Consider the following 15,284-nt stretch of genomic DNA (forward strand, 5'->3'; position numbering starts at 1 on the left):
TGGTCCTGTCTCTGTAAAATGCAATGATACACATAGTAATATATTCCTAATAGTACTCGAAATAACGTCATGACTAAAACTGACCAGCATTCAATGATTCATGTAAGTTGTTTTGGTTCATCAATGGATCATCGTGTAGAATATAATTTCACTGTATTATTATAAAATAAATAATGTGTAGAATAATATATTTCTGACTGGACTTTATTCTTTTTTGCCAAAAATAAATTAAAGATAATACAAAACACATGTTTATTAGTACCTTGTGAAAGCAATCTTTAATGGTACTAGATTAAATTTTGTTTCAAAAAACTGACTATTTTCTGGGCCCCTACCAGTCATGGGCCCTTAGAATCATCATCACTTTTTTTTTTTTACGACAACCCCGATTATAGAAAATACATATGTATCTACGTCACATTTTTCGTCCATTTAATAGTCGCTGCAGATTTTCTTTCATTCTGGACACTCTGCTTCAGTCAGCAAAGAATGAAGAAAAGAAGGAGGAGGACTTCCGGGGCGGGGTTAAACTGTGATTGACAGCACTGCGACTCAATCATCGTATCCTTCCGTTGGCTCGTAGTGGCAGAACGAAGATGGCGTCGGACTGAAGGTGTACGGAGAAGGGGACGAGGGGACCTTCCCCTATCCTCTCTAGCTGCATGGGAAGGAGAGGGGCCCCCGGAGGTATTTACAATGTTCGTTATTAAAAGTGTCCTCACTCGGCGAAGTTCCTCTGCATTAAATAAATCGGACATCCGTCCAGTTTGGCAGACCCGAACGTGTCACCGCAGAGCAGCAGCCCCCCTGGCTTTTGTTTACCATTGTGTGCAACTGCAGCTCAAACCACACAGCAAATGATCCCTGCATCATTTCGGACCAACGCTCACAAAGGTCAGTGCTTTTCAGACAAACCATGTATTTTTATCAGTCCCAACTCATTTTCTGTGTACTTTAAAGGGAATATTAAACATGCACTATGCTCTTCAGTGGCAGTGACTTGTTTCTCTGATATACTGACGAAAATTAACATAAAGCAGCAGAAATCCATTGTTTACAGTAGTTAGATAAAGTGGATTCCATAAACACACCAATAAATTATTTATTAACTCGGCACTATTGAAAGTTTAAGATTTTGGTGAATTACAGACATGATCAGTGATGTACAAGGCAAAAAGCAGAGTATATTGTAAGCAGAAAAATAACATATTGTTTTGGCTTTAGTTTCAATAGGGCCCATGGAAGGAAACTTAACTGTAAAAATAAGTGTTCACTGTTTTAAAAAGCTTGTAAAAAGTATAGAGAAGAATTAAAGGCTTTTTAGTCAAATAAAGTATAATAAGGTTAAATGAAGTTCCTCTTGATTCTTTTCTTCCCATGTGTGATCATCTAAGCTGAATATATTGAGTAAAGGAAGATATAATGAGTTTTTGTCCCCTCTTCCTTCTTTATTAATATTTTTAGAGATATTATTCTTTATAAATATTAACATAAGAATTCAGAGATATTAGAATATAGTCTTGTACTTCTAAATGTTACTTTTTTAAAAAGTCCAACTGATTTATTGATCATCAAAATAGCAGGCAATTAGTAATCTCACACTTGACATCTAATTTATTTATCAAATAATAATCACAGCTGTTATGAACACCTTAAAATAATCTGCAATTGTGTTACATACTAGGCAAAATATCCCCTGGTGAATGTTTTTAATGAGGTGAAACAAAGTATTTTGACAGCGTTTACTGTGTGTCTCTGAATTTGTCTTCCATGTTGTTAATATGTACTTTCACCCTCCAAAAAAAGACTGTGTGAGGATGTGAGATGATTATTTTTTCAGCTTTCATCTTAGTGTGGAAACTGAGGTAATCAGCAGCAGCCACACAACTTTTTTGTAGGTTTTGAAGTCACACCCTTTGGCAATGAGAAAGTAAAAAAAAAAAGCTCTACTATTTAAATAACATGTATGCATCTAATTTCAGGGTGTTTTTCCCATGAATGCAGACGTAAATCAGCAAAAGCCCAAACTGGCAGGATGTCTTTCCTTGGGTCACCACAGAAATATCACTTCCAACACCGTCCAGACCTGGAAGTAAAGAATAAACCCTCATTTTGAAGATGCCCTCTTTTGGGCTTTTGGGACAGAGATGCCCCCTTTCCTGCTGTTGCCAGGGCGTCGGGTCTCTTCTCTCCTCCACATATCCTCCTGTCCTGCCCTATTTCTGGAGCTGCAACATCAGTGAGGATATCTACTAAGATTTTGTGTGACTACCCTGAGGCCCAAGTTGACTATGTCTATATTTAGCCTGACATTGGCTTTCCAGCTTCTAAGTTAATTGAAAACCTTTGCTCTTTCCCCATTGGCCATGTTGCCTGAAAGTCTTCATCAACTGGAAAATTTTCAGTCACATTTTTATGATTTCTTTTTTTATCAGGCTTTATGTAAGCATAGTCAGAAATCCTTCCTGTATAAGTAAGAAACAATAGAAAATAACTATATAAAAAAATACTATGTGTAATTAGATCAAAGCAGTAAATGAACAAATTACTCACTGCTCCCATTTTCTGGGAAAAAAGCAAAGACACAAGATACTGTAGCAAAGATCAAGGCCTGTGATAAAATTAGCCTCATAGAGTGTACTTTTGTTTTTTGCACTACCTCATTGCCATAACAAAAGGGATTGAAAGGGAGTGTGATCAGTACAAGTAGCATAAAGATTACTTAGAGCCACAACAGTTTTAAGTCATAGGATACACTGATATTTCCAGGTTGAAGGTTAAATTGGGAGGTTATCTAGAGATGGGAGAAGGAGAAAAGCAGCCCACAAGACACACCATCATTTACCTGATTTTAACCATTTAATGAAAGTGTTGACTGACACAAACTGGTCTCCTATGCATCTGTTCTTAAGGAAGATCAAGAGATTGATTGATTTAATTTTTTTTTTTAAATTTTCTCCCTAATTGTCCTCTCTATTGTCAGGTCTGCAGGTCTGTTCAAAGGTTGCAGGTTAAGGAAGAACTTTTACCTTTTAACTTTTGGTAGTTTAGTAAATTGTTTTGTAATTTCCCCTTCAAGATGCTCTTTTTTTCTTATCTACCCATAATCCAATTACTTTTTTGTTCCTCCGCTTACAAATGTGTTAGAATAGGATCTTATTTCGTAGCCTACATTTGAACAGCGATAAAGAGGTTTGAGAATTTCATTCTGCAACATTAGATTTTGCCGTACAGTACATATCGTTTGTCTCTACTTGTTTCAACGATACTGTATGTGCAATTAGTTTAATTCACCCTCGCTTAAAGGAAACCCTGGTCTCATTTGTTAATTTTTTCATTTTACTCAATTTCATTTGACTCCTAGAAAACAAATCATTCTAAACGGGATTTGTGCAATATTTGATCGTAACTGTCATGTTGTTGACCAAACTGTATATTGTATAAACAAGTGACAAGTTGTTTGAAAGCAACAAAATCACCAATGTCTTCCATTAAGATATGTATAGACTCATGTGCATTAGCTTAGCAGGACTGTGGTGCCAACATTATTGTAGCCATGCATGACCAGTAGTAATGCTTGCTTCATGAAGAATAGTGAAATCAATTTCTAGACTAAGCTGGAACTCAAATATGTGGGAACCATTTCAGTGATGGGTATAGAATTGGTGTAGGACGCTTTGAAATTAACTACATCTAGAATCAGCTTTGCCCGAAAAATCATAGAATTAACGCAGCATCTCCTTTGTATTTCATGCCTGGTGTGTAAACTAAATTGTACAATTACAGTAAAACACTATCAGGATATGCAATTATAAGACGTTTTGCATGTGTGCTCAATATAAGTAAGTGCACTCTTCACAGAACTGCAGTATGTTTTAGGTTAAATATCTGGAAAATCCAGTTGTGAGATGTCCTAAATTGTATTCATGTACTCTCAAGCATCCAAAAGTTAGGTAGATTTGATGTGACAAACTCCCCAAAGTCAAGTCTGAGATGTGACGATGATAAAAGCTTTAGAGGAATAAAAATATATTAAGAGTAGTACTTAAATCCTCTGTCTCAGTGTTTCCTCTGTATGCATTAAGCAGCAATAAGGAAATTACAGTCACTGCAAATATATGTATTTAGCTTTAACCTTATATAGACCTAAACTAAATATAGACCAGATGCTTTAGAAGTAGTGATTATATATTATATTAGTAAGATTTTTAACAGTATTGCTTAAACATAAACTAAGACCCAAACTTAAGCAACAATGAGATGAAACTCACTACAGCTGTATTAAAATTACAGAGGAAACACTGGATGCGGTCTAAGTGGTAGGGATCCGACGTGGTATTTTAGTCCTAGAATTAAGATCTCACCATGACATTGTATTGTACATAATACCTCATAGTTTTAGTTATTCAGAGCATTCTATTTTAATCCATAAAATTGTATTTGATTAGAGTTTTAGAAGCAATAACTGACAATAATGCATGAGTTTAGTGCCAGGGTGTTAGTGATTAAAGGATTCTGTAATGTCACGTGGAAAGATACCCCCAATCCCTCTCTGTCTCATGCCTACAGTAGCTATCTATTAGTCACTTTTGTTGGGAGACGTATAACTTTTTTTGGCTTTAGAATACAGTATCACTTATGTAGGTTTGGGATACTTCCTGCAGAACATGGTACACATGAGGACAGCTGTAGCATCGCAGTAACACATCAACCAGTTAAAATAAATGCTTATATTTTTCCAGAGACTATTTGTATTCTTTCAGCACCAAACTATTAATGTAATTGGTACGTAAGAGACGCTTTATTGTACATAAAATAAAGACATTTAAATTCTTGTTGTAGCACTCTTACATCTACAAAACACACTCCTTCCTTTAAAAATATAGACTTTCAGTAACTGTGTGGCTGCAAAGGACCTACTGATCAAACTTGACACTTGTTTGAAAAGCACTTTCTCTCTGTACTGACTTGCATCGTCATTATCATCACCATCCTGTCTTGAATACTGTGTTCTAAAAACCCTGTAATGCTCTCTGTGGGGATTTATCACATTTATAAGTAAGTAGGCGTTAAACAACATGATATATGGGTTTAAAAAATATGCATGATTTAGCAGAATAATGAATGATTTGTATTGCATGCAATAATCCAACTTTGTAATGTGAATGACTGTAAGTAGGATATTGAAATGTTCATATCAGGTGTTTGTGATAAGTGACAACTTGGGGACGATTGACACAACAGTGAGTCTGTTCTAGTAGCATGGATCATCAGTTGCGGATTTACCGATTGATACAAACAACATTAAAAAAAGATGTAACAGAGAGTGTTTGAAATGTTTGTGTTTACGCTCTCTGTTGTGTGTCAAACCGGACCATGGCAGTACAGCCACAGTGCAGCTGAAAAACACAGATTAACCTTTGTTCCCCTTGAAAAAGAAAAATTACAAACACTTCAGTAAGATGATTATTATGACATTACTTTGTTCAACTTTTCCACTGAGGAAGTGGACTGTGTAGAAACTATGCACTCCAGAGGGAGGAAGTGGGCATGCTTATTATGTGTGAGCCTCTTGTCTGGATTTGTATTTACTAAAAAAAAAAAAAAAAAAAAGAATCTGTATCAGAAGTTCAGCAATAAAATGCAGCATGGTGCCAATTGGATGTTGTGTGGAGGTTAATGTTTACTTGTGAGTGACTGAACATAATGTTAATGTGCAGCTTCTCCTGCAGAGCTCTGGGCTCTAGTGCTCATTACATAATGGAAAACGAATGACTGAAACACCCCTAATTTTTTGTAAAGGTCAACCAACAGTGGGTTTTTAAAAAGGTCAATATAATAATAGTTTGGAGCAGGAAAAAGTCAATAAGCTATTAATTATCCCTCTAAAAAATTAGCTTTGAAAACATAATACATGCATATCTGAAACTGACTATTTTCAGGGTGACTTCAACTGAACACCAAATCAAAGTAATTAATACTTAAATAAATCTGAATCACACCAAACTCTGAACAGTTAATGAATTAATGTGATCAAACTAACTGTAAATAATCCAAGTGGGAGTGATTTTTACCTTTTGACCTATGTATTATTTGTGTTCCAAGTCAGTATTTTCAGAATCCTGACATTAACTATGACACAAATCAGTGAAGACTTCTGCCGATACTGTTGTCTGTCTCTTAATTCTTCTTGTATTGACTGAACATTTGGGTTGATTATCAAACAGTGTTTAAAATAACTGATCTAGCAGATAGCGAAACAAATCTATAAAAATAACAGAACTGTTTCATCATGCTCCTTAAATTCAATCATAAAACATAATACAACAGATAAACAGTATCATCTCATTTACTGGTAGATTAATATTAGTACATAAAATGAATGTCAGTCGATGAATGCAAATCTGTTTTTCAATATGACTAATTAGGTTATTAGCCACAGCTTTCTTATTCTGACACAAAACTTATACATTTCTCTACTTAGGGCCATATTTTGGTCTATTTGTTTGTGACCCTGTAATCTAACTACATTACGCTGTATATGTCAGAAGGAACAAGGTTTTCACTGAACCACAATTTACACAACACATTTATATAAACTCTGCCGCCCAGGTCACAGTTATCCCCATACTCAAGTTGAGGACTGCTGGACTTTTTTCTCCACCTCATCTGTCCGGTTTTTGTGCACACTGAAGATACTACATGCCTGTAATTCCTCACATTAGGTGAAACTGAGGGAGCCTCTTGATGAAAGGTAAAAGATTTTTAACTAAAAAGAAGCCCAGTTTCTTTACAACCCTTTAGAATTTGGTTTTAAGACACAGCCTTGCATCCATGTGACAAAAAGTTGTTACTGCATTACAAGAATATCTTTAATGAAAACCATAAGATGAAACAATTCGATATACACAAACAAACTCAAAACTGGGAGGCAACAGGTTGGAAAACACATGGAACCCAAAACCAGGACTGGTTATAATCTACAGTACTTTTCCACAAGCAGCACGTCTGTCAGACATTCTGCTCTTAACTCGCAACATCCGCTCATACTGCGTCTTAAACTTTTGGTGCACCTGCAGGGGAAAAGAAAGGATTCTTGATTTTCAGGTAAAAACATGTTTTCATAAGTTTAATCACTCCTGCCTGTATCTATTTATACAGTACTCATTTGTTTGGACATGATTATTTGTCTTTACACCACAAAAATCTAAATCTTACCAAGTGTATTTTTCTCAATTCTAGTAAAAATATCTCATTACACTTAAAATAAGATATAATCACCTAAAGAGTAACTTTTTTAGACAATAGGTCTTGAAAATCTTATTTCAAAAAATCTTACTAAGATAATTTTCACTTGTTCCATTGGCAGACTTTTTTTTTTACTTAATTCACAATTTATTTATTTATTTATTTATTTGTGCTTAATTCAAGCAAAAAAATCTGCCAATGGAACAAGTGAAAATTATCTTGGTAAGATTTCTTGAAATAAGATTTTCAAGATCTATTGTCTAAAAATAAGTTCTTTATATCTCACTGAAAAGTTACTCTTTCGGTGATTGTGTCTTATTCTAAGTGTGATGAGATATTTTGACTAGAAATGAGGAAAAATACACTTGGTAAGATTTAGACTTTTTCCAGTGTATGATTTATTTTTGTGCATTTATTTGATAAATGCAGCAGAGAGAGTCTGGGACTGGGATGCACTTTCTGGCCTCAGGCTGAAATCAAACCCTCATCCCTCCTCAGCCTACGTGGTACACACTCTACCAGGTGAGCCACTGGACCAGCTCTGCTTTCTGATTTTTACCAGTGCTCTTATATGCTTTCCATTCAAACAATAGGAGTTTACAATAAGAAAAAAGCTGACAGGTTATAAGACAGATTTCACATTTTTAATTTTGCCTCTGTCTTTCTTCTCTGTTAGCGTTAAAGCTGCAGGATTGTGTCAAACTGTCATATAAGACTCAGTACTTGCAAAGAGCTTGTAATAGTACTAATCAACCGCAGTAAATGCAGGTCAATTGTAATATCAATCAGGATAGACAACATTTCACATCTCACCTCTCTCATGTTGTCCCTCAGAGGCTTCAGGTCAAATGTCAGTGTGGATGCTTTTACCATTGAGCTGCTGTTGAGGATATAACTACAACAAAAAAGACAGAGAGGCTTTGTTTTAGAGATTACAGTGGACTATCCCAGCACTGGACACGTTTCTTTCAGCACTTGTTTATTTTTTGTCTTCGGGCAGTTGTATGTCTGTACACAACAAGTCAATATGCTTGTTTGCTCTGCAGGCCTTACCAACTGATGTTTGCTTTGTTGAGGAGGAACACGGAGCGGCTCACAGCCAACCGAGCAGGAAGAGAGTGAATGACTTTGCCGACAGTGCTGTGGCAGCATCTGCACATCAGAGGGCTGTAGATGCTGACAGTAAACAAATAACAGGGAGGATATATTAGTCATGAAGGTATGTCGACAAAGGACATGTTAGTGCATTAAGGTAAAGATTTCTGGAGGTTTGTTGTGGACATTTTACATATGACACACAGCTACCATTGTACACTTACTTACTTTTGTTACTTAGCCCATAAAGACCCAAATAGCCACTGGCGACCAAAACCATCTACTGATCTAAAATGTTTAATAACTTCTGATACTCTAAACCCATTAATACATGTAAATAATTGGTGTAAAATACAGTTTGTCATCTTTTCATGGTCATCAGATATAACCCATTTGGACGTTCAGAGGCTCTGTAATGAACATGGAAACACTGTCATCTTCTACAACACTGATTCACCAGTAAAACCTATGGAGTTAGATCAGTAACAGTGGATGGAAACACTTGGTTTATGTTCAGTTAATGATATATTGTGATGAAAAAGTCAATTTTTCTTCAGTTTTCTCTGTTTTTGATATAATAACCCTCAACTTTACTGTGAGCTTTAATGAACATCTACATCAGTGAATTAAATATAGGAAAATACCTTATTTCCATTGAAACCCCCCGCCCCACAAAATACAGAGGATATTATTATAATAAATGGTAATAAATCACTTAAGGTTAAATATAGAGAAAAATTAATTTGGGAACTGCCACAAAAGTAGTGCTGGGTCTTTATGGGTTAATGTGTTATCTCTCATGTCTTGATTATTTAGTATGAAGTCACTGCTACAAAGTGATCATCCTATTATTGCCAATATTAAATCAATGTAATACAAGGTACATAGAGGGGACCACTGGGATGCTTTCAAGTGTGTGGGAAATAATAAGTGTCATTCCATTGGAAAGGCCCCTCTACTGTCCATCCTGATAAATATAGTTTCGTCAATGATGCCAACTTCATATTTTGTCTATATATTAATGCAAACATGCTTTTTCCAGCAATGCAATTGTTTTTAAAGGTAGACCTTGTCATACACGAGCAATATGCCTTGGAGATATACGTGCAGAACTTTTTTAAAATTTTATTTTATGCCTCAGATCAGCTTTTATAAATTATTTAGAATATTAATAATTCTATTTTATAACACCTAGTCACAGATATGGTAGTAGTTACAACAAATTTTTTAACATTTTCACAAAGCTATAATTTGACATACGTACAACTGTAGATCTTCTTTTTCCTCTTGTACCTTAGAACAACTCCTGAATTTCATACATCTATCATAAATAGATTAAAAGTAATGGTGTACTGAACTTGGCATCATTTTTCTTCATCACTTGTTTTTACAGTTCCATCACCATAATGCCCCATTTCATTTTAAAAGTCCTGGTGTCTAAAAAACACTCATATAGGTAAGGTATATTGAGCTAGGAATAATCTGAAAGTAAGAAACAAATGGCAAACAGATATAGTCACCTCTTATTTTGTAAATGATATAATATTACATGAAGTAAGAAGTACATCTCCAAAACAGCATGTCGCGTTCACTTACCATTGAGCCATATCCCCTTTATGTACCTCCATTTCATCACTGACAGCCACATCATTGGTTACCTCTGAAAAGAACCAAGAAATCAATCACAAAATGGAAATGTAAAACGCAAAAGAAAGGCAATGAGGGTACAGAAGTAAAAAAAATAAAATAAAAATAAAAATAAAATAGTTAAATAAATAAATAAATAAATAAAGCCACTGACTGTTAGCTATATGTTGAAACACAGTTAAAATTTTGTAACAAACAGTATAGTATTTTATTATTTAGTTTCTGTTGTTTCCTAGATGCCTGCTTTTAGTTTGTTGAAAGTTTACTAAGAGAAGCCAACAGAGTTTCATTCTGCATTTTTCAGTTCATTTGCATTTTTCATTTGTGAAACATCAGGAATTAATTGAAATTAGTGTAATTAAATGTTTTGTAGACATTAATTATAAGCGTGTAAGGATTATAGGCAAAATCTATTTAAAGAGTGAGACATAAAAGTAGTCATTGTGCAGTTAAATTGTCCCTGTCAGTGCTTTACATTTATATTTTATATTTTCAGTGTGTATGTTGAATTATACTGCTATACAGGTATATTAAATAACAAAGTTCAGACAGGGGTGTTAAACATGCCTGCGAAAGGGTGCAATCCGGCCTGTCATTTATTTAATTTATAAAAAAAAAAAAAAAAAAAAAAAAGTGCAATTTCAACAATATCATGCCTGTTACTAAATGTTTTGCACCTCAGTAGATGCACTGTTACCTGTGACTTGTACGACACATGTGTAAATGATAAGCTGTAATTTTAGAGTTGTTCTTTAGCAAGTGTCTTTTAGAGTATATATACTAACCTTAATGTCAACCTGGCTACTTACCCACTGTTGTGTTGTGTTCTGGTCTGTTTGTTTTTTGTCTTCTTGTGCTGTATGTAAAGCTGCTGAATACTTGAATTTCCCTCGGGATCAATAAAGTATCTATCTATCTATCTATCTATCTATCTATCTATCTATCTATCTATCTATCTATCTATCTATCTATCTATCCATCCATCCATCCATCCATCCATCCATCCATCCATCCATCCATCCATCCATCCATCCATCCATCCATCCATCCATCCATCCATCCATCCATCCATCCATCCATCCATCCATCCATGGGGGGGCTGAAAAGTTCATAGCCTAACCAAGAAAGAGTTATTCCACAGCAATGAAACTTGGCATACATTAAATTCAACCTTTCCTGATACTAACTGCATGGTTTCCTTCCAGGTAAACCCACACTGGATAAATAATTTAGGACTTTGAAAAATAGTACCACAGACATTTCGAGAACCATCTGTGGCACCGTGGTCTTATCAAATGTCTGCAGAAAAAGGGGTTAACCCTCAAGGACATTCATGCTGACATAGTTGCTATAGGGGATGATGCTCCAGCTTTATCAACTGTGCAAAACTGGGAAGCTGAATTCAAGAGGGGTAGGGAGAATGAGGGAGGGGTGAAAAGCAAGCATTTTCATGAAATGTCTGTAGTACTACTTTTCAAAGTCCTAAATTATTTATCCAGTGTGGGTTTATCTGGAAGGAAACCATGCAGTTAGTATCAGGAAAGGTTGAATTTAATGTATGCCAAGTTTCTTTGCTGTGCAATAACTCCTTCTTTGCCAGGCTATGAATTTTTCAGCCTCCCCTCGTATCTATCTATCTATCTATCTATCTATCTATCTATCTATCTATCTATCTATCTATCTATCTATCTATCTATCTATCTATCGTTGTTATTCACATTTTTTAAAGTATAGTATATGGATGTACACATTTTCATTATGTTTTACTTTTTTCACTCTAAAACACAGAAAAATTTGGAGTTGTCATTAATTACTGGTTATTATGTTATTATTTTACAGGTTTGCATGTGGCTCTCCAAACTAAAATGGGTTTGACAGGAGTGTATTCACCTAAGTGTAGAGTAGAAGTTTAACCCTTTCATGCATTAATTATGAGAACCTCAGTTAAGATTTTTTTTCTTGAGTGTTTTTATTCCTCCATAGGCATGAGAAAAGAAAAAAAAAATCAATGTGATCAAGTTTGTTTTTTTTCTTTTTTTCATGGAGTTATAAAAATGTCCATGCATTTAATTTTTGAAGTAAATAAATGTGTTTAAACCCCAATATCAGAAAGTAATATTAAAACAATGCAATAAAATCTGATGTTTTCTCACATTTTAACATATTCTAATGCTAGTTATTACTCTTTTCATGTAGATAATAAGCAAAAAAACAAAAAAAAAAAAAACACCATTTTTTCTAACAAATAATTGATTTACACTGAAACATATTAGCGGAGATCAGGTTTATTTAGAAGAGCAAAGTTACAGTAATGGTATGAATTGCAGTGTATGGGATGATGCATAAGCGTCCACTGTGTCGGCTTATATGGAACTAAAACAACAAAACCCATTAATATATAAGAGAACAGCTGGAGAAGAACTGTCCACTGGAGTGACCACTGTGCATGAAAGGGTTAAAGTATCAGAAAATGGATATACTCAAGTGAAGTGCAAGTAGCCGATTTTTAATGTGTTTTTAAGCATCTGAGTAGAATATGTGTTAGAATTCACCGCTGCTGACAGATGAAGTGAACCTACTTAAACACATGATGGAGTCCATTGGTGTGAGTTCTCCACAGATGCTGAGTCCGTCTCCCACTACTGTGTTACACTGGCCGCAGTGCAGAGTCATCCACTGTTTATCTGACTCTGTGCTCAGGTTCACCTCAGCCTCACGCCGCATCAACATACTGTCATTAAACTCCATGACGCTGAAACCTTTCCTTAAAGTTTAAACAGTCCCGCGTATGTTTGAACCATCAGGATCACAACTTCTTCCTCTGTTGGATGTTTTTTGGCGGTTGGTGATCCAGTTTAGAGGAGCTTTACCGCCCCCTACTGGACTGGAGGAGAACCACAAAAAAAGGTAAGGCAGGTTTATTTCTACAGGATGTCCCATAAGTCTCCATACATAGGAAAAATAAACGTTTCTTGACATAAACCATTTTTATTTATATAATATGCTCTATATGACTGCCATTTTGTCGGGAACACATTTCAATGCGTGTCCTCCACTGCTGAAGAACTATAAAGAAGAAATATAAAGAAATACATGTTAGAACCATATGTATTATGTCTCCTATGTATGGAGACTTATGGGACACCCTGTATAGAACATTTCATGTACAAGACAATTCAAAGTGCTTTACATTAGTGATGGGACTTTTGGCTCTTTGAAGGGAGCCGTTCACTGAAAAGAGCCGTTCAAAACACTGGCTCTTTTATGTTTTTTGCATTATTTTGAAACACCAATGTTTTAATGACTAAATAGGCTACATGTGATGATTGACATTACATTTTAAAGGTGATTAATTGGCACGACAGTAAATATTATCTTACCGTAAAAAAGAATAGTTAGTTCAAATGTGTGGGCTAAATACATGACATGAGAGGTGACATTAGGCAAATGGTGGAATTTGACAAAAAAACATCATGGTACATTATGTGGACTAGTCTGTAGCCTAAAAATGAAGAAGAAAATAAAACATTTTCTTTTGGAATAACACTTTATTCTCCTCAAAACAAGAATGATAAATGTGTGTAAACATTTGGAAAAAATTGCACAAAACACAACAGTGATTAATCACTGCAATTACTTGAACCTGAACTATAGTGCAATTCTCAGACCAAGAACAATAAATGTGTGTAAATGGAAAAAAATTGCACAAAACACAACAGTGATTAATCACTGCAATTACAGTACTTATATACATAAAAAACTGTAGTGCAAATAAAATACTTCAAGTAACATTCCAAAATACCTGATATCTCTGATGTAAATATCAAAATGATACCACATCAGGAATTCTCTCACTTTTACTCTGTATATAAAGCCAATGCCTCCCCAGTGACGCTAAATTGACAGGTGATCGAACACCCCCTCCTTAAAAAAAAAAAAAAAAATGAACGGCTCTTTACAAAGACTCGGTTCCCATCGTTCATTTCAAAGAGCCGTTCAAAAGATTTGATTCGTTCATGAACATCACATCACTACTTTACATAAAACATTGAAAGCATTATAGCAGAAGCAATAAAAAGTACAGGCATGAGAAAAAAAAAAAAAAAATCAGATCAATAGATAAAACAGATAAAACAGACAAGCAGATAAAACAGATAAAAACTTTTAGTTTGAGAGGAACAGTGCAGATCTGAACTGATGAATACAAACTCTATTTAAATGCAGTTGAGAACAGGTGGGTCTTTAACCTGCATTTAAATAAGCTGAGTGTTTCAGCTGATCTGAGGTTTTCTGGAAGTTTGTTCCAGACATGTGGAGCATAGAAGCTGAACGCAGCTTCTCCATGTCTGGTTCTGACTCTGGGAACTGACAACAGAGCGGATCCAGATGACCTAAGGGGTCTGGTGGGTTCATACTGGGTCAGGAAGTCACTGATGTATTTAGGTTCTAAACCATTCAGAGCTTTACAGACCAGCAACAGAACTTTAAGGTCTATCCTCTGACGGACAGGCAGCCGGTGTAAGGACCTCAGAGTTGGACTAAAGTGGTCCACTTTTCTGGTCTTAGTGAGGACTCTAGCAGCAGAGTTCTGAATGAGCTGCAGTTGTCTAATGGATTTTTTAGGTAGACCCGTAAAGACATCCATCCATCCATCCATTCTCTTCCGCTTATCCGGGGCCGGGTCGCGGGGGTAACAGTCTAAGCAGGGATGCCCAGACTTCCCTCTCCCCAGACACCTCCTCCAGCTCTTCCGGGGGGATCCCGAGGCGTTCCCAGGCCAGCCGAGAGACATAGTCTCTCCAACGTGTCCTGGGTCTTCCCCGAGGTCTCCCCCCGGTGGGACATGCCCGGAACACCTCCCCAGGGAGGCGTCCAGGAGGCATCCGAAACAGATGCCCGAGCCACCTCAGCTGGCCCCTCTCGACGCGGAGGAGCAGCGGCTCTACTCCGAGCTCCTCCCTGGTGACTGAGCTCCTCACCCTATCCCTAAGGGTGCGCCCAGCCACCCGACGGAGGAAACTCATTTCGACCGCTTGTATCCGGGATCTTGTCCTTTCGGTCATGACCCAAAGCTCATGACCATAGGCATAGTGTAAAGACACTGTTACAATAATCAAGCCGACTGAAGATGAATGCATGGACTAGTTTTTCCAGGTCCTACTAAGACATCAGATCTTTTATCCTTGAGATGTTCTTAAGGTGATAGTAGGCTGATTTTGTGACTGCCTTGATGTATTTTTCAAAATTTAGGTCTGAGTCCATCACTACACCCAGATTTCTCCTAGAAAAGGAAA

General features: G+C 36.1%; 1 protein-coding gene and 1 long non-coding RNA gene across 2 annotated transcripts; one reads left to right on the forward strand and one right to left on the reverse strand.

Annotated features, from left to right (window-relative positions):
* Positions 1-565: 565 nt before the first annotated feature.
* LOC115413164 (uncharacterized) lies at positions 566-5,663 on the forward strand. Its single transcript, XR_003934438.1, has 2 exons — positions 566-894; positions 1,983-5,663. It is a non-coding gene; the product is annotated as an uncharacterized LOC115413164 (long non-coding RNA).
* A 1,187-nt stretch (positions 5,664-6,850) lies between these two features.
* On the reverse strand, positions 6,851-12,860 carry oip5 (opa interacting protein 5). The gene is made up of 5 exons (XM_030125907.1): positions 12,570-12,860; positions 9,940-10,003; positions 8,302-8,424; positions 8,062-8,143; positions 6,851-7,073 (listed from the first exon to the last, which is right to left on the reverse strand). Exons 1-5 carry the CDS (start codon positions 12,736-12,738, stop codon positions 6,981-6,983), a joined length of 531 nt encoding a protein of 176 aa, XP_029981767.1. The 5' UTR covers positions 12,739-12,860; the 3' UTR covers positions 6,851-6,980.
* Between the last annotated feature and the right edge of the window lie 2,424 nt (positions 12,861-15,284).

Source organism: Sphaeramia orbicularis, chromosome 22 (assembly GCF_902148855.1).
Source record: "Sphaeramia orbicularis chromosome 22, fSphaOr1.1, whole genome shotgun sequence".
Taxonomy (NCBI): Eukaryota; Metazoa; Chordata; class Actinopteri; order Kurtiformes; family Apogonidae; genus Sphaeramia; species Sphaeramia orbicularis.